General features: G+C 42.2%; 2 protein-coding genes across 5 annotated transcripts in view; one reads left to right on the top strand and one right to left on the bottom strand.

The window, feature by feature from the left end:
* The window catches only part of LRRC36 (leucine rich repeat containing 36), a 51953-nt gene that overhangs the window by 2380 nt on the left and 27485 nt on the right, over positions 1–22088 (bottom strand). Inside the window, exons 6-15 of one of the 4 annotated variants that reach the window (XM_031036986.2) lie at positions 21257–21384; positions 19397–19442; positions 15619–16059; positions 14527–14816; positions 12611–12776; positions 11534–11721; positions 10611–10734; positions 7543–7657; positions 5582–5748; positions 1471–4008 (exon numbers count right to left, since the gene is read on the bottom strand). In XM_031036986.2, the coding sequence (XP_030892846.2) occupies positions 3902–4008; positions 5582–5748; positions 7543–7657; positions 10611–10734; positions 11534–11721; positions 12611–12776; positions 14527–14816; positions 15619–16059; positions 19397–19442; positions 21257–21384 (1772 nt within the window). In that variant the 3' untranslated portion in view covers positions 1471–3901. Of the gene's footprint in view, positions 1–1470; positions 4009–5410; positions 5749–7542; positions 7658–10610; positions 10735–11533; positions 11722–12610; positions 12777–14526; positions 14817–15618; positions 16060–19396; positions 19443–21256; positions 21385–22088 lie in introns of those variants that run through there. The other 3 variants (XM_081806466.1, XM_006741517.3, XM_031036989.2) reach the window with 3 other exon arrangements.
* TPPP3 (tubulin polymerization promoting protein family member 3) lies at positions 116–1226 on the top strand. Its single transcript, XM_006741488.3, has 3 exons — positions 116–303; positions 419–572; positions 685–1226. The coding sequence occupies exons 1-3, from the start codon at positions 116–118 to the stop codon at positions 871–873; spliced, it is 531 nt and encodes a 176-aa protein (XP_006741551.1). The 3' UTR covers positions 874–1226.

The raw sequence follows: 22088 nt of genomic DNA on the forward strand, positions 1-22088 counted from the left end.
TAGGTTTTGAGGTAGCAAGTTTTGAGGTAGAGGCAGTGATGTTCTGTGCCTTGGGGAGGGGATGGGCAGCTTGGCTGCGAGGTGACTGAGGTGGGTCCCCCCCCTGCAGGGTGGCATGGCAACGAGCACAGATGTGGCTGGGCTGGAGGAAAGCTTCCGCAAATTTGCCATCCATGGTGACCCCAAGGCCAGTGGGCAAGAGATGAATGGCAAGAACTGGGCCAAGCTGTGCAAGGACTGCAAGGTGGCTGACGGAAAGGCCGTGACAGGGACGGATGTCGACATCGTCTTCTCCAAAGTCAAGTGAGCCCCAGGCAGTCCTTGCTTCTGATGTTCCCAGAAGGTGGGGAACTGGGGGGCTGGAACCAGGGAAGACATGGAGAAGGGGGAAAACTCATGGTGCCCACATACCTGGCAGGGGAAAGTCTGCTCGGGTTATCAACTATGAGGAGTTCAAGAAGGCCCTAGAAGAGCTGGCAATGAAGCGATTCAAAGGGAAGAGTAAGGAGGAAGCCTTTGATGCTATCTGCCATCTGGTGGCAGGCAAGGAACCAGCCAATGTGGGCGTCACCGTAAGTACCTTGGCTGGTCTTGGGTGGCCACTGAGGGGGATATAGGGAATCACGGCTGGGGGAGGAAGGCTGGGCTCCCTAACCAGGCCTCCCTGGAACTCTATCCAAACAGAAAGCAAAGACCGGAGGTGCTGTGGAACGGCTGACCGACACCAGCAAGTACACAGGCTCCCACAAGGAGCGCTTCGATGAGAGCGGCAAGGGCAAGGGCATTGCTGGGCGTCAGGACATCCTGGATGACAGCGGCTATGTGAGTGCCTACAAAAATGCAGGCACCTATGATGCTAAGGTGAAGAAGTGAGGCCTGGGAAGGCCCCCAGTGCGGCTGCCCCCAGCAGAGCCTCAGGCCTGGGCCTAAAGGGCACGTGGAGCAAGAGAGCCCTGTCCCCTCCCTGCTGGACCTACCACTCAGTGCTTTCTGCCCAGCTCCACAGGGCCAGCCCACCAGGCCTCTGACCCAGACTGCTCTGCGTCCCCTTCCCCTTTCCTCCCTGACTTCTGGCTGGCTGGGGAGAGTCTGTGCCTACAGCCCCACTGCCCCACCCTAGCCCCGGGCATGGCTAACCCCTGCGTGCTTGCCTCATATTTAAGCTGCTGCTCTGGCCAAGTGCCAAATTCTTACCCAGACCTCAATAAAGACACCTTTTGTACCAATATGGCCTGGTCAGGTTTATAATAATGGGGTTAATGACATTCACACCCTGCTGACCTCTGTGTTACCACTCACTTGCATATCACTCTCTGCTGATCATCACACTGGTAACCCTGCCCAGAAAAAGACACACACCAGGCCCCTTCCATTAGCACAGAGCCAGACTGCCTGGGGCTGCTCCTTAGGGAAATCTAAGGTCTCTCACCTCAGCCCTGACCCATAGTCCTAACATCACAGCTTGCCATCCTATTAGGGTTCAGTCTTGGCCTCTCCAGGAAAGAGGAATGAGACAGCAGACTAGGCCTGGGCCAGGTGTTGGGGAGGGCCCAGTGCCAGGCCTCAGGTCTATGCCTGCTGACAGGTCCCCACCTCAATGGGGCTACCAAAGTTAGTCATTCTGGGGTCTAGCTCAGAAGGTCAGAAAATGCAAGACCAGTAAGAATGTTAGAGAGTAGATAGTCCAACTCCCTAATTTTATAGCTGAGGCCCAGAGAGTGAAGGGGCTTCTACAGAATAAAGCCCAGAACCATGCCTCTTGCCCCAGGCCAGGCTTTTTCTAACAGCAAGCCCCAATACTGATTTCCAAAAACGGGGCTGGATGGCCAGTGATAGAGCCTGCCACCCAACACCAGCCTTTGGCATGTGAACAGGGTGTCCAATAGTGAAGGGGCTTCTTCTGATTCCCTCCCATTTGTTCAACATCCCAGGTTGGGAGGAGGGAGGGGAAATCTCTGGTCCCTGAGGACTCCTGGAAGTTTCCAGATCAACCCAGATCAACCTTTTTTTCTTCTCTGAGGCTCTGGGTGTTAGGCCATAGCTATTCCCAAGCCCAAGGCTTTGAGGCCAACTCTCCTTCCTTCCTGCGGACAAGCAGGCTGGATGGGAATTAGTGCCTGCCCAGGAGAGGGCAATTACCAAGGGTACCAGAAAAGGCTTAACAGATACATACTCACAAATGTTTTTTTTCTGATGTGGATAAGGCAGCAAAGCAGTACAGCTGTTTATTCCCTCATCCCAGACTGTTCTGGGATGTTCCTGCGCCAGGTATGCCCAGAGTCCCTTGAGCCCAACTCTATTTGGAGTGGGGACGGAGAGGAATAGTATGGCTTGGGGCAGGGACACTGGGGAGATGAGATGGGAATTACAGGGGGGAGGTCAGCACCTGGCCACAGCAGAGCCTTGCCTAACAGCTGACAGCTGTGGGCTCCTCCTGACTCAGCTGACCACATCACTATGCCCAGGGAGGAGTTTCAAAGACCTTTACCTCTCCCACCAGCAAACAGTAAGAGGAATGATTTATCCAGCCTTGTGGAATTTGGTGAATTGCAAACTTCAGTGAGCAAAATAAGAGTGAAACCCAAATCCTTCTGGCTTGCATTTGTTAAAATATCCTCAGTGAAAAGAATTTAACTGTATTGCAAATTGGTCCAGGCTGGTAAGCTGCAGGTGAGAGTACCATCCAATGTAGAGGGGAGCAGCAGCTCAGCTCCTCCTGTGACCGGCAACATGGCTTAGAAGAGCCCAGAGAGAGAACAGGCTGAGCCCCAAAACTCCACCTTATAGGAGTAAAGCCCCTCTTCTTCCTGAAAAATAGTTATGGAGCCTGAGAGCAATCAAGGCCCTCCGAGCCGGGAAACTCCTTAAAGACTGATGGGTCTAGCAGAATCTGGTATGTGGCATCGACTGGCCAAACAATGCCCTTTCAGCCCTTCAGTTACCACTGTTCCATCTTCCAGTCTCCTCACGGTGGAAAGCTTTGGGTCCCCCTGCTAGCAAAGCAGGCAGGCAAGGAAGAGAGCTTAGGTTCTGTGGGATGGAACCATTAAAACTCTATGTTTGGCTGGCAAGAAGGCTACACTTGTCAGATTGGCCCTGCTCCTCCTTTTGGACACAGAACTTCCCTGAGAATCCAGTTTCCATCCCAGCCCTGTTTCCTTTTTTCTCCCAACAGTGCAGGGCCTAGGGTGAGGAATCCCTCTCCACTTACTTTCTACTTGCTTCAGGAGCCTTCCCCACTCCATGTTGAACCCACTTAGCCCCACAGGGCAACAACTCTTTGGCCCTTTGACACCCCCAACCCTGCCCGACCTCTGGACCAAGGGAAATTGGGAAACATAGCTGACTTCCCCAGACGTGGCCAGCAACCCTAGAGAGGTGCCTGGCCTGGAGCAGGGCCAGCCACTTTCAGTGAGAATAGAAAATAGGGTGAAAGGTTACTGACTCAGTCTGCTCCTCCTTAGAGGTACCCTAAATCCGTTCTGGGGGTCTGGCATTATTGATGTCCATAGGGCAAGGAAGGGAGAGCGGGGGTTGAGAAAGAAGTTCATTATTTTTCCCTCAGTGGTCTTCCCAGTAAGTTGGCCTGTGTACTGTGCCAGGACCCTGAAATATGACAACTCAGGGCTACAAGGCTACAGGCTGAGGCTACCCTACCTGGGCAAGACTTACATTCTTTGGAGTCCTCTTAATGGGGCCAAGGCAGGCCTAGAAAAGTCAGGAAGGGGGCTGATTCTTACTATTTCCACAGAGTACGAGCTCACTCGAGCTCCTAAAGGGCCATGCACCTCAAAGAAACTTATAGCTCCTCTGTACATGCTTCTTTTGGGAACCCACATTAAATTCAGAGGTCTGTGGATTTTATTTATAACTTAGAAGTGTGTGATCTTGGTTGTGATCTTCATGTCTCATTATTTTGGCTATAGCTCTCCTTCCCTGCAGAGTACCAGGTCAGGGGAGCAATAAGTATGTAATCTTTCCACCTGTCTGTCTCTCTTTGACACGACCCTGGAGATGAAGAGAAGCACAATATGGAGTTAGGTTGATAGTCCTTCACCCTCTACATGCTCTCTGGCAACATTAGCTGCCTGGGCTATCCTGAAACAGAAACATACTTAGAGCCACTTTCATTATCTTTCCCATTGATTTTTAAATGCCCAACCAATCACGAGTCAAAGAAAAATTATGCCTCAGGTCTGAAATACAGGGTACTCATGTATAAAGTGAACCCAAAGCTAACATTTGGAAGCTTCATCTCTGGTCTGGGCCACACCAGTCTTCTCTCACATCTCTACCTCCTCTTTGGTTCTCCCCCAACTCCACATGGCCCTCAACCCATTCCTCTTACAGAGAAAGCTCCTCAAACACAAATGTCACTCCTTTGCCTTCCCATCTAAAATCTTCAAGGAGTGCTGCAGTCTAGTTTCTACTCATCTCCTCTCAGCGCCTCAGTTCCCTGAATGGACCATGTTCCTTCCCATTTCCTCTGCCCTTGGCCCTGTGCTTTGTCTGGTGACTTCCTATTCATTCTTCAGGTCTCAGTTGAAAGATCATTTCTTTCTCTTCCAACTGGCTGGCTCAGTTCGAACAGCGTGTGACTCTTGACCTTGGGGTCAAAAGTTTGAGCCCCACATTGGGCACAGAGATTCCTTAACATAAATAACAATAAAATTAAAAAAAGATCATTTCTTTAGCGGACATTTCCTGACACCATACCTCTCAGGCTAGGACAGGTCCCCTGGTTATATATTCTCCCAGCATCATGACCCACATCTTCCCTGCCCTGCAATCCCTCCAGGGGCTCCAGACTCTTCTACTCTGCATTCTTGGTCTGGGAGACTCTGTGTGCCCCCTCTATCTGTTACCATTGTAATTGTGCAAACTTCCACTCATAAGACAAGTCCTCACTGATGCCTTCTCCAATTCCCAGAGTGGGAATTCTTTCCTTTGCCTCTCTCTCTGTCCCTCTCTTTTTCTCTCTCCAGGGCATCTTTGGGCTTGTATTTAGACCTGTTTGGCACCAATACCAAATACCATCACATGAGTTTTGCTTTTCTCAACTAAACTGTTGGCTGCTCCTAAGCTGAAACCAGACAGTGTCACCTTTTCACTATGGTGGGAGGAAACTCAAAACATGCTTGATGAACCAATCAATACAGAGTCTCTGAAATTTGTTCTAACATAAAACACACCTGGTCATTGATGTTCTTTTTTAACCTTCTACTACATAGTTTCAAGTGACACTCAGAAAAATGTCTGATTTTTTTTTTCCTTTTCAACATTTTCAGCCAAATGTTTCTATGTGACATGATGCCTAGGATTAAGTGCCAAGTATTTCTGCGGGCAGGGAGAAAGAATGACCCGATGGGAGGAGATAAAAAAAGAAATAAAAAGGACCAATACAAAGTAATCGGAGTAAGATTTTTTCTTAATCTTGTGAGTAAATACCACCATACTAGTGGCAATGACACCGAGAGCCCCCCCGAGGCTGAGAGGGGAAGCTGCAGAGAAGGTGCTCAGTGCTAGCTCCATAAACTAGGCTCTGGAACAGAGTCTGAGACACTCTGTATTAGATACTGACCCGTGTCATGTGCCACTGGTGAGGAGGAAGACAGCGTGCTTTTCCCCAAGGGTGACAATCTCCCCAAATGATGACTCTTCTCAGGAGGCAGGAGTGCTTTCCCAGAATAACCTTTTTGCTCTTTATTCAGCTGCTGCAGCAGATACTCATTAGTTACCACCAGGGATCTGAGGCATGGGCGAAAAAGACAGTCATGAAATCATAAAAGCAAAGTAGATGCTATTCAGACCTGTTTACTATTCAGAAATGTTTACTAAAGACAAATGTAAAATGAAGTAACATCTTTAAATAGAAAGAACTGACCGATTTATGAGTGGGTTATTTTAAAAGCAGGCTGACAGTTTCTTTCTTCATTACAGTTGTTTATGTTCCAGACTGACTGTAGCAAATAACATAGTTCATGTTTTTTATAGTGATTGTTCTATTCTTTCCAAAGCACTTTCATGATGAGGTAAGTAGAAGTACTGGAAGACTGGCACCTGACCAGGCCTCCAATTTCTATCCCCAAATCTTAACTTCTACTTCATCTAATTTATCCTAATTAACTAATTGGTGCTAGTCATGACAGCATTCTTGGACTCTGTATTACCATGTAATATTAAAAGCTATCAGAGACTAACCAAAAAAAAAAAAAATGCATGCACAATTCTGTTCATTGCAACACTATTTATAACAGCAAAACACTGTCCACCTAAATGTCCATCAATAGAAGACAAACACAGTTGCAGTCCTATGCAGTTATAAAAAGGAAGGAGAACTAACTCTATATACTACTGTAAACTGATTTCTAAGATAAAATGTTAAAACAACAGTATGTTTTTTATATTTGTCTGAATAAGATAACATCTTGTAGATTTGACTTTGGGGCCATTTAAATGTTTTACATAATTATAAAACAAGATTAAATAAGAACAATTAAATTCCTTATGAATCAAAAGCAAAATGAAACAAATTGAGGCTGTATATTGAATTGATGGTTTAACAACACACAGAAGAATTATTTCAAGTTACTTTAAAATACAGCAATTTGACTGTACATCACCTAAAGAGATATACCCTAATGTTCTCAAAATATGGTCCCCAAATCAGCAACATCACCTGGAAACTTATTGGAAATGCAATTCTCTGTCCTCATCAGACCTCCTGAGTCAGAAACTCTGGCCCAGCGATCTGCATTTCAGTAAGTTTTTCAGGTGATTCCGATACCCCAGTTTGAGAAGGATGACTTTATGCTACTTCCTCTACTTTTGTGTTTGAAATAATTATAATGAAAAGGTTTTTTTTAAAAAAGCCATCTAGAATGGGTCTGGGTCTAATTCTCTGAACATGAAGCTATCCTAATTCACTAGGTATTCATGAAGTAAAGTTTGGGGATGAAGGTTTGGGGATGGGGTTCTTATATTTAAACTTCATTCAAATTCATAGTGAAGGTGTTTTGCAATTCAAAATGTCAAGAGCTTCTGTAAATGTACCACTAGTCTTGAGGCTTCTTCTGATTTGTCTAGCTGGCATCCTGAGGTGCCGTTCTTTGAAGAGGCTGATGCTGTTGAGCTCCTCTGAAGAGAACAAATACATGGGACTTTCCGTCACTCTCCCTAAGTGCTTGATGTCTCTTCTGAGATCATTAGGAGGCAGGCATTTTCCAGAAGAGCCAGACAGCTGATTTTAGGGGCACGTAGTGACCAAGAAAAGCTAGCTGACTCAAACAAGGGTCCTGTTGGATCTAGTGAGAAACTACTTATTATTGAGGTGCTGTAACTCACCAATGCCAGCAAAGACATTTAGTCCCTCATGTGTCCTGGAATACAGAAGGTTTACACACAGATACACCTAGATACATGAGGTTTCCACACAGAATGGAGTTAATTTGAAAAGGATATAGATATTATCAAATAAGACAAAGCTGATAAAGGAAAGTAAATATCTGCTTCCAGAAGCCAGCTAGATAGGCCCTCTCCTACCTCTGACTTTCATGGAGAAGGGCCACTGTCTCCTCCAGCTTTTTCAGCTGGGCAAGCTCCTGGTTCAGGCAAGCCACCTGCATGTTCAGCTGTTGGTTTTTGCACAGAAGATCATCTACAAAGGGTACAGTAGCCAGGTGTGAACAGGATTTCAAGCCACTATCTTTGAGCAGAGCTTAAGTAGTCAGGTGGCCATCTTAAAGAATTGGGGGCCCCACTGCCTCCGTCTCTGCACTCCATTCACCATTCCCTCCCTTAGAGACAGCAGATATGGGGCTTAGGAACAGAGAGATCCGAATTAAAATTCAACCATTTAATATTGTGCATTAGTTTATTTTTTCTGAGTTTCACTAGGGCTAATAACCCTGCCCCACCACGGTTGTGAGGATTCAATCATCATTTAGCATAGTCAACACATATTAGGTTCTCTATATTCTCCATTTTAGTTTGTGAATGTAGATACTTCACTCCTTATAGAATCTGTGAAAACATCTGGAACTGTGTCAGGCACATAGTAATAACTCAATGACTGCTTGCAGAAACTGAATTTGTAGTCAAGACACTCATACCTAGCTCCCCAAATATGTTACCGATGCTTGCAATAATGAAGTAGGTAAAAGCACAGGAACTCTGGTCCTAAGGAAGTCGGTCTTCTAGAACAGTACTTCTTAAACTTTAATATGCTTACAAATCACCTGGGGATTTTGTTAAAAACAGATTGATTCAATAGGTCTGAAGTGAAGCCCAATATTCTACATGTCTAACAATCTCCCAGGTGATGCTAATGTTTCTGATCTATGGATCACCCTTTGAGTAGCAAGGTTCTAGAAGGAGGAAAACAGAGCTGCAACAGCTCTATTTATCACCAGTAAGCCAAAATACAGTACTGGGCCTCGTGGCTGATTCAAAGTAGGTATCTAATGAACAAACATCTATTTTCAGAGTAGCTTAGGGGAGATGCCTTGATTATTCAGGCTTGTGAGATTCAGATAGTGATGAGTTTCTTCTGGAAATTCAGTGCTGACTTCCAAATCAACTTTCTCATATAAATCCAAGTGCCCATGATGTTTGCTTAGGGGTGTTGAGCTAGATGTTTTAAGCCAAGGGTAGACTTTATCTAAAATACTGGCCTAAACTATGCTAATAATAAAGTAGTACAAATCGAGATGTCAATGGTATGCTATTTTTCACTTATCACAATGGGAAAAAAGTAAAAAAAACAAAAACACAGAAAACCGGAGTGTGGGCAAGGATGGAGTGAAAAGGGCATTCAAATACATTCACTGCTGAAGTGAATGTAAATTGAAATAACCTTGCTTGGGAGTGATTTGACAATATGCAATAAAAACCTCAAAAATGTCCACATCTTTTTTTTTTTAAGATTTTTAATTTATTTATCTGAGAGAGAGAATGGGAGACAGAGAGCATGAGAGGGGGAGGATCAGAGGGAGAAGCAGACTCCCTGCCGAGCAGGGAGCCCGATGCGGGACTCGATCCCGGGACTCCAGGATCATGACCTGAGCCGAAGGCAGTCGCTTAACCAACTGAGCCACCCAGGCGCCCCAAAAATGTCCACATCTTTTGAGCTACTAACTCTACTTCTAGGAATGTCTTCTAGGAAAATAGTCTGAAATTAATGTACATAAAGAGGGGCATTATTTATCATAATGAACATTAAGACTCTCAGCTCCAACAGAAAAGAAGAAACAATTTCAGAGAAGTATTTCTACTCAGGTCTTCATTTAAGCATTTCATTTCAAGTCTACTGAATGTTTGGAAATTCTTTAGAATTATTCATGTGATATTACAGGAAATGCTTTTGCCATTAAATAAATATTATTAGTATGTAAAAATCGGATTGGTGATTGCCTAGGATAGATAGTAGGGTAAACTCACTGCACAAGGGTCTGAGGTAAAAGAAATGTTCTGTATTTTGACTGGGATGGAATTAAAAATATATATATTTGTCAAAACTCATCTAACTTAAAAGTGTGCATTTTGTTGTATGTTATTTATTTTTAAAACATCAAGTCACAAATTTTATTTTTTAAAAGTTTTTATTTAAAGATTTTATTTATTTATTTGAGAGAGAGATTGAGAGCACGAGCAGGGAGAGAAGCAGAGGGAAAGGGACAAGCAGACTCCGCACTGAGGGCAGAGCCCAACGTGGGGCTCAATCCCACAACCCAGAGACCACGACCTGAGCTGAAATCAAGAATCAGATGCTTAACCAACTGAGCCACCCAGGCATCCCTAAAAGATTTCATTTTTAAGTAATCTCTACACCTAACATGGGGCTAGAACTCACAACACCGAGAGTTCCACAGACTGAGCCAGCTGGGTGCCCCTCACAAATTTTAAGTTAAAAATATATGTATAGGAATATGGTGAAAGAAAATATACCAAAAATAATAATGGCAGTTATTGCAGGTAATGGGATTATACTTTCCTTATATTTTTCAAACTATCTATAAAGAACATGATCTTTTTTAAATTTTAAGTAATTTCTACATGTGGGGCGCCTGGGTGCTCAGTCGGTTAAGCTTTTGCCTTTGGCTCAGGTCATGATCCCAGGGTCTTGGGATCAAGCCCACATCGGGTTCCCTGTTCAGTGGGGAGCCTGCTTCTCCCTCTTCTCCCCGCTTGTGCTCTCTCTCTCTCTCTCGCTATCTCTGTCACTCTGTCTCTCTCTTTCTCAAATAAATAAAAATCTTAAAAAAAAAAAAAAGGTAATCTCAACACCCAATGTGGGGCTCAAACTTACAATCCTGAGCTCAAGAGGCACACTCTCTACCAACTGAGCCAGCCAGGTGCCCACAGAACATGATCTTCTGCTATAATCAGAAAGTGTCAATCTCAAAAATAATGACAATAATAACATCCGTACTTGCTTTACACTGACAAAGAGCTTCATATGGTAACTCGAGCCACTGGCATTACAACTCTCTGAGGCAAGATGATTGTTTCCATTTAGGAAGCCATGTGACCTCTAGATGATGAAGCTTATTAAAGGGGTCATCTATAAAACAGTTGTCTTGGGACACCACATGTTGCTTTCCTGAACTCACCATAGGTGTGTGACTGGTGCCCACTCACAATCAAGGTAGCAGCACCTTCCTCCAAGTGCTTGATTTTTTCTGACAAAATGAGGTTTTCTTCTAGCACTCTGACCAGTTTTTGCTTCAAACTTTCCTTTAGATGAGAAAACAAAATACAAATACATTAAGAATCTGAAATTCTGTGGAGGGCTTTTAGAAGACTGAAAGATGTTTTCCTCTGTTTAGTGATAAACTAAAAGGAGGTCAGCATCTCTCAGACTTTCTCATTAGAATTTTAATTCATTGGTAAACATAGCTCAAGGGCAGCAAACAAACAGCACAAGGAGATGCAATCTTTCCTGTGAGTTATCCACTACTCTTGCAGGACAAGTCCTTCTTTTGACAAGTGGCCAGCAATTCTGAGTCACCTATCTAAAGTTTCTAGAAACTCAAGTTGGTGTGTGAAAATCCTCTTATGTTAAGAAAAGAAGGAAAAAGCCTAAGGATATGAGTCCCTTCTTCCTTTCCCAAAGTCAGCAGCCTGATGCTCTAGGAATGGCCCCTGTTTCAGGGCTCTCTGTTCCATCAGAAGTGAGGAAAGACAATCCCAGAGATATTGGCCTTCCCTCATTGGAATTAAATCATAACCTTTGAAAATATGAACCTAAGTATTTTCATTCTAAGGTCATTCTTTTTTCTTTCTCCAAGTCTTTCTTCAGAAATTTTGGAATAGGGCTAGGATTAGGGAATCATCCCTGTAGAACCTCCAAGTTGTTTCTATGCTGGCAAGTTTTACGTTCCTGATTTGCCTTGACTGACTTCTCTGTATTTTGGTTCCCGAACATCTAGGTTCATGGTGATGATGATCTTTATGGCACAAAGCTGTTCTAGTTTTGCTGCTCTGTCCTATTCTAGTAAAGAAAGAGTAGGAAAGGAAGATGAGAGAGGCATACCATGTCATTAGGGACCACATGCCCAGCTTCCTTCAGTTCCATCTCTCTCCTGCGGAAGGTTTTTGACATATCTTCAGGATGTGAGTGACACCACTGCTGGGAAGGAGCAGGGACTACCAAAGTCAGAAGTAAATCTCGGGCAGGACCTGCCAAAAATTCAGGTTGGGCACACGGGCCAATCTTAAAAGCTAAAGCACAGAATTCCTAGTCAATAACTACCAGCTCTGTAGGATAAATATGGTAATCCAATATTTCCTTTTTACAAGAATTTACAAAGTATCTATAAGAGGTGTTTCATAATGGATAAGAAATTCTATCCCATGCCTTCTATGGAGAAACAACAGTAGACCTTCATGAGTAGACCCTAAATAGCCCTGTGCTATTCTCTAGTCACTGATGAGTGGCTCCTGAGGATAATTTCCTAAAAAATGAGAGCAAAGAGTCAATGTGGGAAGAAAACTATACTAAGACTTTTTCTGTGTGTCCCTTTAGCAATTAAAAAAAATTGAGCCCAAACAACTTTAAAGTTTCCAGTTTTTCCTAAACGTTTACCACCACCAAGATCTCCTTGAACTCTTTTTCCATTAAACAACAAATAAACACGTGGGGGCAATATTTGCAGTACGATTTTTCCTCCAAGTTCCTAAAAAAGAAGCCCTAAGAAGAGTCCAAGTCATTTATTCATTCAAGTTTTTCAAATCATAACATTTCAACAGGCATCTTAGAATTCTGATGATCAAACCCAATTTTTATTCTATTTATTATTGGCACTGTCCCAAGGACCATAAAATCCTTTCATAATCATTAATACCACCACACTCTATTTTACATATCTCATCACTCTACATTTTACCCAAAGACTACCAAAAGGTCATAAAAGGGACAAAACAATTGGTACACAAGGGAAGATTATAAGAAAAATGCAGATTTGTCAATTACTGTGCCGCTGACAAATTTTGGTGATCATGGGAACAATTTTTTCCTTGCAAGTTAAGGGGACTGAGTGGCTTTTATAGGAACACAGAGCAGAAGCAAGGTCTGAGCCCTTCTCCAGGAGCTGAGAATGCATTCACTTACCGAGAAACTTCTTGTTAAGAAGGAGAGAGCCAGAGCCATTCCAGTGCTTATCCACAAGCTCCAAAAGCTGTCTGAGGACAGTGGCCACATGGGAGGTTCTGGCAGAGATCGGGGGACTGTGGTTTCCTGGCAAACCATGCAAACTGCCCAGGTCACTAGAAAGAGGCTCAAGAAAAAAAAAAAAAACAAAACACCAACCATTTGTCATTCTTACACAATATGGGAAATAAGAATCTGGACATTTAAAGTGTTAACATTAAAAAAAGGGGGGGGTCATCTTTCAGTTTGGATTTGAATAGAATGTTATATATGTCCAAGCAAACATAGTTTATTCAAGGATAATTTCAAAGATAACAGTATACTCTTATAATTTTCTGTAGAGATTTTTAGAAGAAAGCAATAAATAAGTTTTGACACCTACATCTATGGCTCAATATATTAAGTTATGTAGTATAAAAAGATTAAACTTGCAGAACATTTTAAAAACATATTAGATATCATAAAATGGGGAGTATTTTTTATTTTTTAGTTTAAGTAATCTCTATACCCAACATGATGCTCAAACTCATGACCCTGAGATCAATAGTCGCATGCTCTACTGACTGAGCCAGCCAGACCTCCCAAAAATGGGGAGTATTTTATTGTATTGTATTTTAAAAGATTTATTTTAGAGAGAGAGAGCACGAGGGGAGGGGCAGAGGGAGAGATAATCTCAAGCACACTCCAGGCTCAGCGTGGAGCCTGATGTGGGGCTTGATCCCATGACCCCAAGATCATGACCTGAGATGAAATCAAGAGTCAGATGCTTAACCGACTTTGCCACCCAGGCACCCCTGGGGAGTATTTAAAAAACTTTTACTCATAAGCTTATATTTAGTGTGTTAATATAGAATAAACATAAATGTTCTATAACATTTTAAAGATTTTATTTATTTATTTGAGAGACAGAGAACATGGGCGGAGGGGAGGGGAAGAGGGAGAGGGAGAAGCAGACTCCCCACTGAGCAAGGAGCTAGACACAGGGATCTCAGGACCCTGGGATCACAACCTGAGCTGAAGGCAGATGCTTAACCGACTGAGCCACCCAGGCGCCCCTATAACATTTTAAATGTTATATACACACACACACACACACACACGAGATATGTAAACGTATATATAATTTTTTTTTTTTTTTTTTACATTTGACAGAGACACAGCGAGAGAGGGAACACAAGCTGGGGGAGTGGGAGAGGGAGAAGCAGGCTTCCCGGCGAGCAGGGAGCCCAATATGGGGCTCAATCCCAGGACCCTGGGATCATGACCTGAGCCAAAGGCAGACGCTTAACGACTGAGCCACCCAGGCGTCCCTAAATGTTATGTTAAATGTTATTGTTGGACCCACTACCAAAGATACTTTTTATTTAGTAAGAATCTTATATAGAAAAATGTATAGGTAGATCTGTCCAGTAAAACTCAAAATTATTTTGTATTCATTTAGATATGAGATATATGTTTATATGTTTATAAAAAGCAACTTTGAATAATTTAAGATTTAAGATTTTAAGATTAAAAACATCAGTGCTACGGAGTTCACTCTTCAGCCAACCCAGAGCCCCTGGCAACTTCTGCATTCCCTGCTGTGGTAAACTCTGTCACTTCTTATTATCAGAGTCCCCACAAAATTTATGCTCTGGAAGTAGATTAGGGAATGTTCTCACTGTGACAGAAATGAGAAAATGCAGCAGAAAGGGAATGCCTTTCCTAAGGGCAGAAGACTCACAGGCTTTGGCCTGGAAGTATTAACCACTGGCCTCTAAAAATCCCTTTGAATTTGTAGTACCCTTGGTCAGAATCATTGCCACCCTCAACAGAACGCCATTGTGGTCTTGGATTTGATGTGTTTGTCGCACAAGCACAAACAAACCAATACTTGCCTCGCTTCCCGTAGCATCTCTGAAACCAATCTTTGGATTCAGGGTGGCAGGGATATTGTCCTTCCGTTTGAATCCTCTCCTCGATGGGCTTAATGACCTCTTGGTCAGATTCTCTCTGTGTTCTGAGGTCCCAGTAGGCAACAGCCGTGTCCGTAGAGAGTCTCCCAGGGCAGAGTTGTTTGGCAAAGAGCCAGGTGCTGGTGTTAAGTCACTGAGACTGGTAGATAATTGTTGCTCTACATTTACCAGCAGAGCAGGGTCACTGTTGAAACGGGTTGTGGCATACAGATCTGTGAAGGAAACAGGCTGGGAGATGACCCTGCCTTTCCACTCTCTCCTGTCTCACTTCAACCTTACCCCACCTGGATTCCAATGGTCATAATAACCTCTCCCCACTATACACCCTCAACTCTATGGATCCTTTCCCTTCCCCCTCTCCACCTGACAAAATCCCAACTCTGGTTAAAATCCAACTGTCCCCATACTCCAATCCTACATGAGAGCAGTAAGCAGGGGCTAGAGAATAACATGCATCTCTTCTGGGGCACCTGGGTGGCTCAGTCTTTAAGCGTTTGCCTTCGGCTCAGGTCACAATTCCAGGGTCCTGGGATCGAGCCCCACATCAGGCTCCCTGCTCCACGGGAAGCCTGCTTCTCCCTCTCCCACTCCCCCTGCTTCTGTTCCTGCTCTCGCTGTCTCTCACTCTGTCAAATAAATAAATAAAATCTTAAAAAACAAAACAAAACAAACATACATCTCTTCTGTCTTCACTGTTAAGTAGTATGTGAAGTATATTGCTCTGACTGCGGCCAGAGAAGACTAGACACAACTAGAAATATGTCCTGGTATTCTATTTAGCTATAATAGTACATAGTTATGAAGCTCACATGTCTACAAGTTTTCTTTAATAATGTATCTATCATGTTAAACTTATATCCTGCAGATTTCTGGAGGTTTCACTGGCTACTGATACCCCAAAATCAAATTTAAGAAATGCTAATACAATTTAAGAAATGTTAACTCCAAAGTTTCCAGTTATATCTCTATCTCATGACTAGGAAAAAGGCCTATAAACTGACAGGAAGCTATTACCTGAACTAAGCTTCAAAAGCCTTCCGGTGCCAGAGTCAGGGTTTGACAGAGAAGTCAGTAAGTCTCCAAAGGAATGAGATGCGCTGGCCTTCATGTCATTTGAAGGCTTTATGCTATATTCTCGGTAGTTCTTGCTTCTCTGAGGCCTTTTTCCAAGACTTCCGTGCAGGGATAGATTGTGAGAATAATGACTATCATAATTTTCTAGACCAACATCTGCAGGTAACTGAAAGGGATGGATCTGGCTAGAATCACCCACATCCAGACGTTTACCCAATGAGACATCATGGGTAAGCTGGTAAGTATCAGATTTTAGTATCAAATCCTTTTCTGGAGAAGAACCTGAAGACTTATTGTCCAAAAAAGATAGTCGGTAGCCTTCTCGAGACATCTTCTCTGGGGATCGGACCGTGGACTGACGAGGAGAGTAGTGTCTAAATTCTAACCACCACCAAGGGGAAAAGAAAACACAAAATACAATGAGAATTCTGCTTGGCTCAGTTAGGGTACCTCTGTTCACTAGACATACCTCTGCCAACCAGAAAAAGTTCTCAGGAAGAGATGGTTTATAATTTTTTTTTTTTTTTTAAAGAAGGTGTCTTTTATTTTGTTATTTTTTTTTATTATTTTTAAGATTTTATTTATTTATTTGAGAGAGAGAGACTGAGAGAGAGAGCACATGAGAGGGAGGAGGGTTGGGAGGGTCAGAGGGAGAAGCAGACTCCCTGCCGAGCAGGGAGCCCAATGCGGGACTCGATCCCAGGACTCCAGGATCATGACCTGAGCCGAAGGCAGTCACTTAACCAACTGAGCCACCCAGGCGCCCGGTTTATAATTTTGATAAATAGTAGCATAAAATGATAAAAGGACTTTTACATGGAACAACAACAAAATATGTTGGACACTGTGTAAACAGTAAAGAATCTTTAACATTCTGGAGATAAATTTCATGTCAACCTAATCCCCTAGGCATTTCCTCCTAAAACTATAGTATCAGAGTTTTTCTAGATGCTGTTTTCATATAAAAATTTTGGTGTACCCCATATGACAAGAGTTGTGATCTTATGTCTTCAGTCTATAGACAATAGTTGGTAGGTTTATGATTTCATAGACTCCTCACAATAATGCTAAGCCCACCCCCACCCCCAAACTCCACTCAGAGGTTCTAGGTTCATACACTGGGAACCAGTATCCTAAGCCAATTAAATGGCAGGGAATCCAAAACTATGAAAATCCCTAACCAGCTATAAAGCATTTCTTTCAGACAACTGTATGTTGTCTCTAAAGAGTGTCAGAGTGGGGCAAGTAGAAGAATTCTTTGCACTCTTTGGAGTTTTCAGAGTTTCATATGCTTAAAGGTCTTCCTTAGGAAGCATAACTGAGTTAGTCACATTAACTTAAAAAAAGTAGAATCAAGCACTTTTTATCTCTATAGGACCTACAGAATATCAACGTTTTACCCAGGGCCAGCCTACACAGTGAGGGAAAGGTTGTAGAACAATATTTTTATGTAACAAAAAGATTCTAACAAGTGATGAGGTTAGATAATTCAGACTGTGCCTCTTATTGAAGACATTAAGAAAGTGGGATGATACATGTTCTTAAAGAATCAAAGAGCTTGTTAGCTGGTGAGGATTTTCTAGGCCAAAATCTAGGAAATAGCAAGGACACACATAGGTAGGTAAGACTAGCACTGAAAGTCACATTTACCCTCAGAAGTTTTAGGATAACAGGGACAGAAGTTCAACATCCATCCAAAGTGAGGAGTTATGACAAACCATCCCTACCCCCGCCCCATTCTCCCCACATACACATTAAGATGGAACCCCAAGCAGAATGCAACCTTCAGAGTAAAAGTAAACTGGAAGTAAGCCAGCCCTTGTACTGACTGGTAATCCAGGTTTGTATCATCTGGATTAATGGGGAACCTTAAGCTTTGAGCTTGGATTTAAGTGATCCCAGAATGATAGTGTCCCAGGTACTTGGTAGAAGCAAATGAAAATCTGATCTGGAAAAGATACCTTTATGTAAGACTTTAAATAATTCCTATAAATAGTTTTTCAAATATGTAGCAAATAGCCAAAGCAAAGGTAGCCAAAGCAAAGGAACAAAAAAGGAAACAAGACAACATAAGTATGAGTAGAAAAAAAGACAATAAACTTCAGATACTGGAATTAACAGATATAGCCTATGCAACAGCTATGTTTACTATGTATGAAGAAATATAAAACAAGCTGGAAATTTTCTGTTTATAAAAACTGACACAGCAAACTTGAAAAAGAACAAAATAAAACTTAGAGAATTGAAAATAGAACTATTGAAATTAAGAACTCAGCAGACAAGATTAACAGCAGATTAGACACAGCTGAAGAAAATGTTAGTGAACTGAAAGATGGGTCAGAAGGAATTATCCAGAATGCAGATCAGAATCCCCCCACCCAAAAATATAAAAGAATAAGAGAAAAAGAGAAAGAGGACAAAGTAAAGATCTCTACTATATATTTTTTTAATCAAGAGTCCCAGAAGGACAGATAGAAAGACTAAGACACAAACAATATTTGAAGCTCTTTCCAGAATTAATGAGACACAATTCACAGATTCAAGTGTAATAAATACCAAACAGGATAAATAAAAAGAAATCCACATATCATACCAAAATTGAAGAAAACCAAAGACAATTGGAAAATCTTAAAAGCAGCCAGAGAAAAAAAGACAGATTATCCTTGCAGGAGTGACAGACCTCCAGCTGACTTTTCAAAAGCAAAAACAAAAGAATACAGTGGAATACCTTCTATATTCTGAAAGAAATCACTGCCAACCTAGAAATTTATACCTGGCCAAAATACTCTTTAAGAATGATGGTAGAGGGGCGCCTGGGTGGCTCAGTCGTTAAGCGTCTGCCTTTGGCTCAGGTCATGATCCCAGGGTCCTGGGATCGAGCCCCATATTGGGCTCCCTGCTTCTCCCTCTCCCACTCCCCCTGCTTGTGTTCCCTCTCTCACTGTGTCTCTATCAAATAAATGAATAAAATCTTAAAAAAAAAAAGAATGATGGTAGAATAGAGGCGTTTTCACACAAACAAAAACAGAAAGACTTCAACAGAATAAACCCACACTAAAGGAAATTCTAAAAGACATACTATAAACTAGAGAAAACTGACCTCAGAAGGGAAATCTAGGATGAAAAAAGAAATGAAGAACAAAGTGGTAAATACAAAGATAAATTTAGATGAACATTGACTGTATAAGAACAATTTCATGTAGGTTTAAAAATATAGAGAATTAAAATCTATAATAATAATATTTAAATCAGGAGAGACTGAAAGGAGTAAAGTACTTTAAGGTCTTTAAATTATCCAAGACAAGAGTTAAGTTATTAATTTTTTAATTATATAAGTTAAGGGCACATATTGTAGTTTGGGGAATAATAATAATAAAAGTATTGAAACAGTGTATAACTTATAAATAAACCAGTAGAGAGAAAAAAATGGATGAATAAAAACATAATAAATCCAAAAGAGGGCAAGAAAGGTAAGAAAAAGAAACAAGGAAGAGCCAGCCAGTAAAAAAGTCAAGAGCAAAGGAAGTCAGAATATTCACTCTTCAGTCAGAAAGGCCTCACAGGTCACTAAGCATCCAGGGCAGCCCCCAACAAAAGCAGAGTTAGTTGACCTTACAGGGCCCCAGGGCTGAGACATCTCCATCTTCTCCCAAATCTCATCACTTCTAGGTTTCTCTGATTAGTGTGGAGAAAAATATTCCCTGAACAAAATACTTACCATCTTCCTGGTGATTGTCACTTGGGATCTCCCTTCTTGCCACTTCCTGCAAGGAAAAAAAGTTGAATGTTTAGGAAAAGAGAGTTAATGGGCATCCAGATGTGACCATACTAGACATTTCCTTTAAAACAAATACTATTTTAAAATAGTAATTGAGATAGTTTCTAAGTTACCTAAAGAGAATATCCAAAAACAAAGGAATCAACTAAATATTAATCTTTTTTTTTTTTTTTTTAAGATTTTATTTATTTGACAGAGAGAGACACAGAGAGAGAGGGAACACAAGCAGGGGGGAGAGGGAGAGGGAGAAGCAGGCTTCCCGCTGAGCAGGGAGCCCAACGCTGGGCTCAATCCCAGGACCCCTGGACCATGACCTAAGCCGAAGGCAGACGCTTAACAATTGAGCTTTCCAGGCGCCCCCTAATCTGTCTTTTTATAAGATGAAGGTATTGTAAACTCAAACTGAAAAAAAAAATCTTACTAACTTTTTACTAGTACAGTGTTGATAATCCAAATGTGGATTAATCAGAGCCCTTCACTCTTTTTTTTTTTTTTTTTTTAAGATTTTATTTATTTATTTGAGAGAGAGAGCCCAAGAGGGGGTAGGGTCAGAGGGAGAAGCAGACTCCCTGCTGAGCAGGGAGCCTGACGTGGGACTTGATCCCGGGACTCCGGGATCATGACCTGAGCTGAAGGCAGTCGCTTAACCAATTGAGCCACCCAGGCACCCTGATTCTTTTTTTTCTCCTTCTAGCTATTTTCAGGAATTTCATTGCTCATAATTTATCAAAAAAAAAAAAAATGCAGACAAAAGGAGAAGTTGAATATAAAGTAGTTCTGCTTCCTGCATCATACTCACTCATACAAATGAGTCTTAGATAATGGTTGTATCCCCCTCCCACCAATTTTTTCACTAAGAACTTATTCTTTTTTTTTTTTGATATTTATTTACTTATTTGTCAGAGATAGAGAAAGAGAGAGCACAGGCAGGGCGAGCAGCAGGCAGAGGGAGCAGCAGGCTCCCCAATGAGCAAGGAGCCTGTTGAGTGACTTAATCCCAGGACCCTGGGATCATGACATGAGCCAAAGGTAGATGCTTAACTGACTGGCCACCCAGGTGTCCCTAAAAACTCATTCTTAATTCTTGCCTCATCTTGCACAATCTCTACCTCCCCAATGCCCACAACTTCTATGCCATCTTTACCCCTTTTCTTCTTTTATGTTCCAATTAAGAGGCAGCTTTGGGAAAGCCACCCTTGAGATGTTAAGATGCAGTAATTAAAAGTCAGAGATAGCGGTGCCTGGGTGGCTCAGTAGGTTGAACCTCCGGCTCTCGGTTTCGGCTTAGATCATGATCTCAGGGTCCTGCGTGGGGCTCCAAGCTCAGCGGGGAGTCTGCTTCCTCTCTCTTTCTCCCCGCCAGGTCATGCTCTCTTTCTCTCTCTCTCAAATAAATAAATAAATCTAAAAAAAAAAAAAAAAGCCAGAGGAGAAAAATGTAAGGAGTAAGTCAACAGGAGATGGAGACATTGAGTAGAGAGGAGAAATTTTAAAACCAGCCAAAACCTCTAACTGTTGTATCCCTGTTTGAGAGCCATAATACCTGGCCTAACATGTGCTAAAAGTTGTATGTATAAATATACCACTTTTGATAATGGCCTAGTAGGGGAGAGGAAAAGGGAGATTGAAATTAATGGAGGAGGTCCTCTGCATCCTGTCTGCCCTTCTTTCCTTTTAAAGGGTCTAAAATGCCTTCATCAAACAAGTCCTCCTAGACCTTCATAAATAATTGAAAGTCAATGAATTGTTAGTATTAATCATTGACTAGTCAACAGATCAACAGGAAAGTGAATACATTACCTGTGTTCCCAGTGGGCAAGTGTCTAATTTCTGATCTGGTATACCATTGCCCTGGGTTGCAGAAGTACTCATTAGGGAATCCTTTATTTCCCGGTTGGGGAAGGGAATAAAAAGTCCTTTGTTTGAGTCTGTGTTAAAAGAAAAGGAATACAATGAAGCATTGACCAGACTTCAAAGGCAACATGTCTTATGGAAAGATACTGGCAGGGAAGTCACAAGACTGAGAGCTAGTTCTGGTGCCACCAGTTGGAAACCATGTGAACTTGGGCAAACTGCTTAACCTCTCTGATTTTCTCCATTGTAAAACAGTGATGATAAAATCTAAACTACCTATCTCTTAGGGTTGAGGTAAGGTTAAAACAAGGTAATCGGGGGTGTTTGGCTGGCTGTCAGTGGAGCGTGCAACTCTTGATCTTGGACTGTGAGTTCGAGCCCCACACTGGGTATAGAGATTTAAAAATAAAATCTTAAAAACAAACAAAACTATATCCTAGTCCTGGCCAGCCTAGAAACTGTTATCAAAAAGAGCCAGTTAGGATTTTTATTAGATTGGAATGCTTATAGAGAAGTTTTTGGGGGCGCCTGGGTGGCTCAGATAGTTAAGTGTCTGCCTTCGGCCCAGATCACGAGATCCCAGCATCCTGGGATAGAGCCCCACATGGGGCTCCCTGCTTGGCGGGGAGCCTGCTTCTCCCTCTCCCTCTAACGTTCCCCCTGCTTGTGCTCTCTCACACTCTCTGTCAAATAAATAAATAAAATCTTTTTTTTTTTAATTTTTTTTTTTTTTTAAAGATTTTTTTTTTTTATTCATGAGAGACAGAGCGAGAGAGAA

This window comes from Leptonychotes weddellii, chromosome 16 (assembly GCF_054177405.1).
Source record: "Leptonychotes weddellii isolate Sample4059 chromosome 16, ASM5417740v2, whole genome shotgun sequence".
Taxonomy (NCBI): Eukaryota; Metazoa; Chordata; class Mammalia; order Carnivora; family Phocidae; genus Leptonychotes; species Leptonychotes weddellii.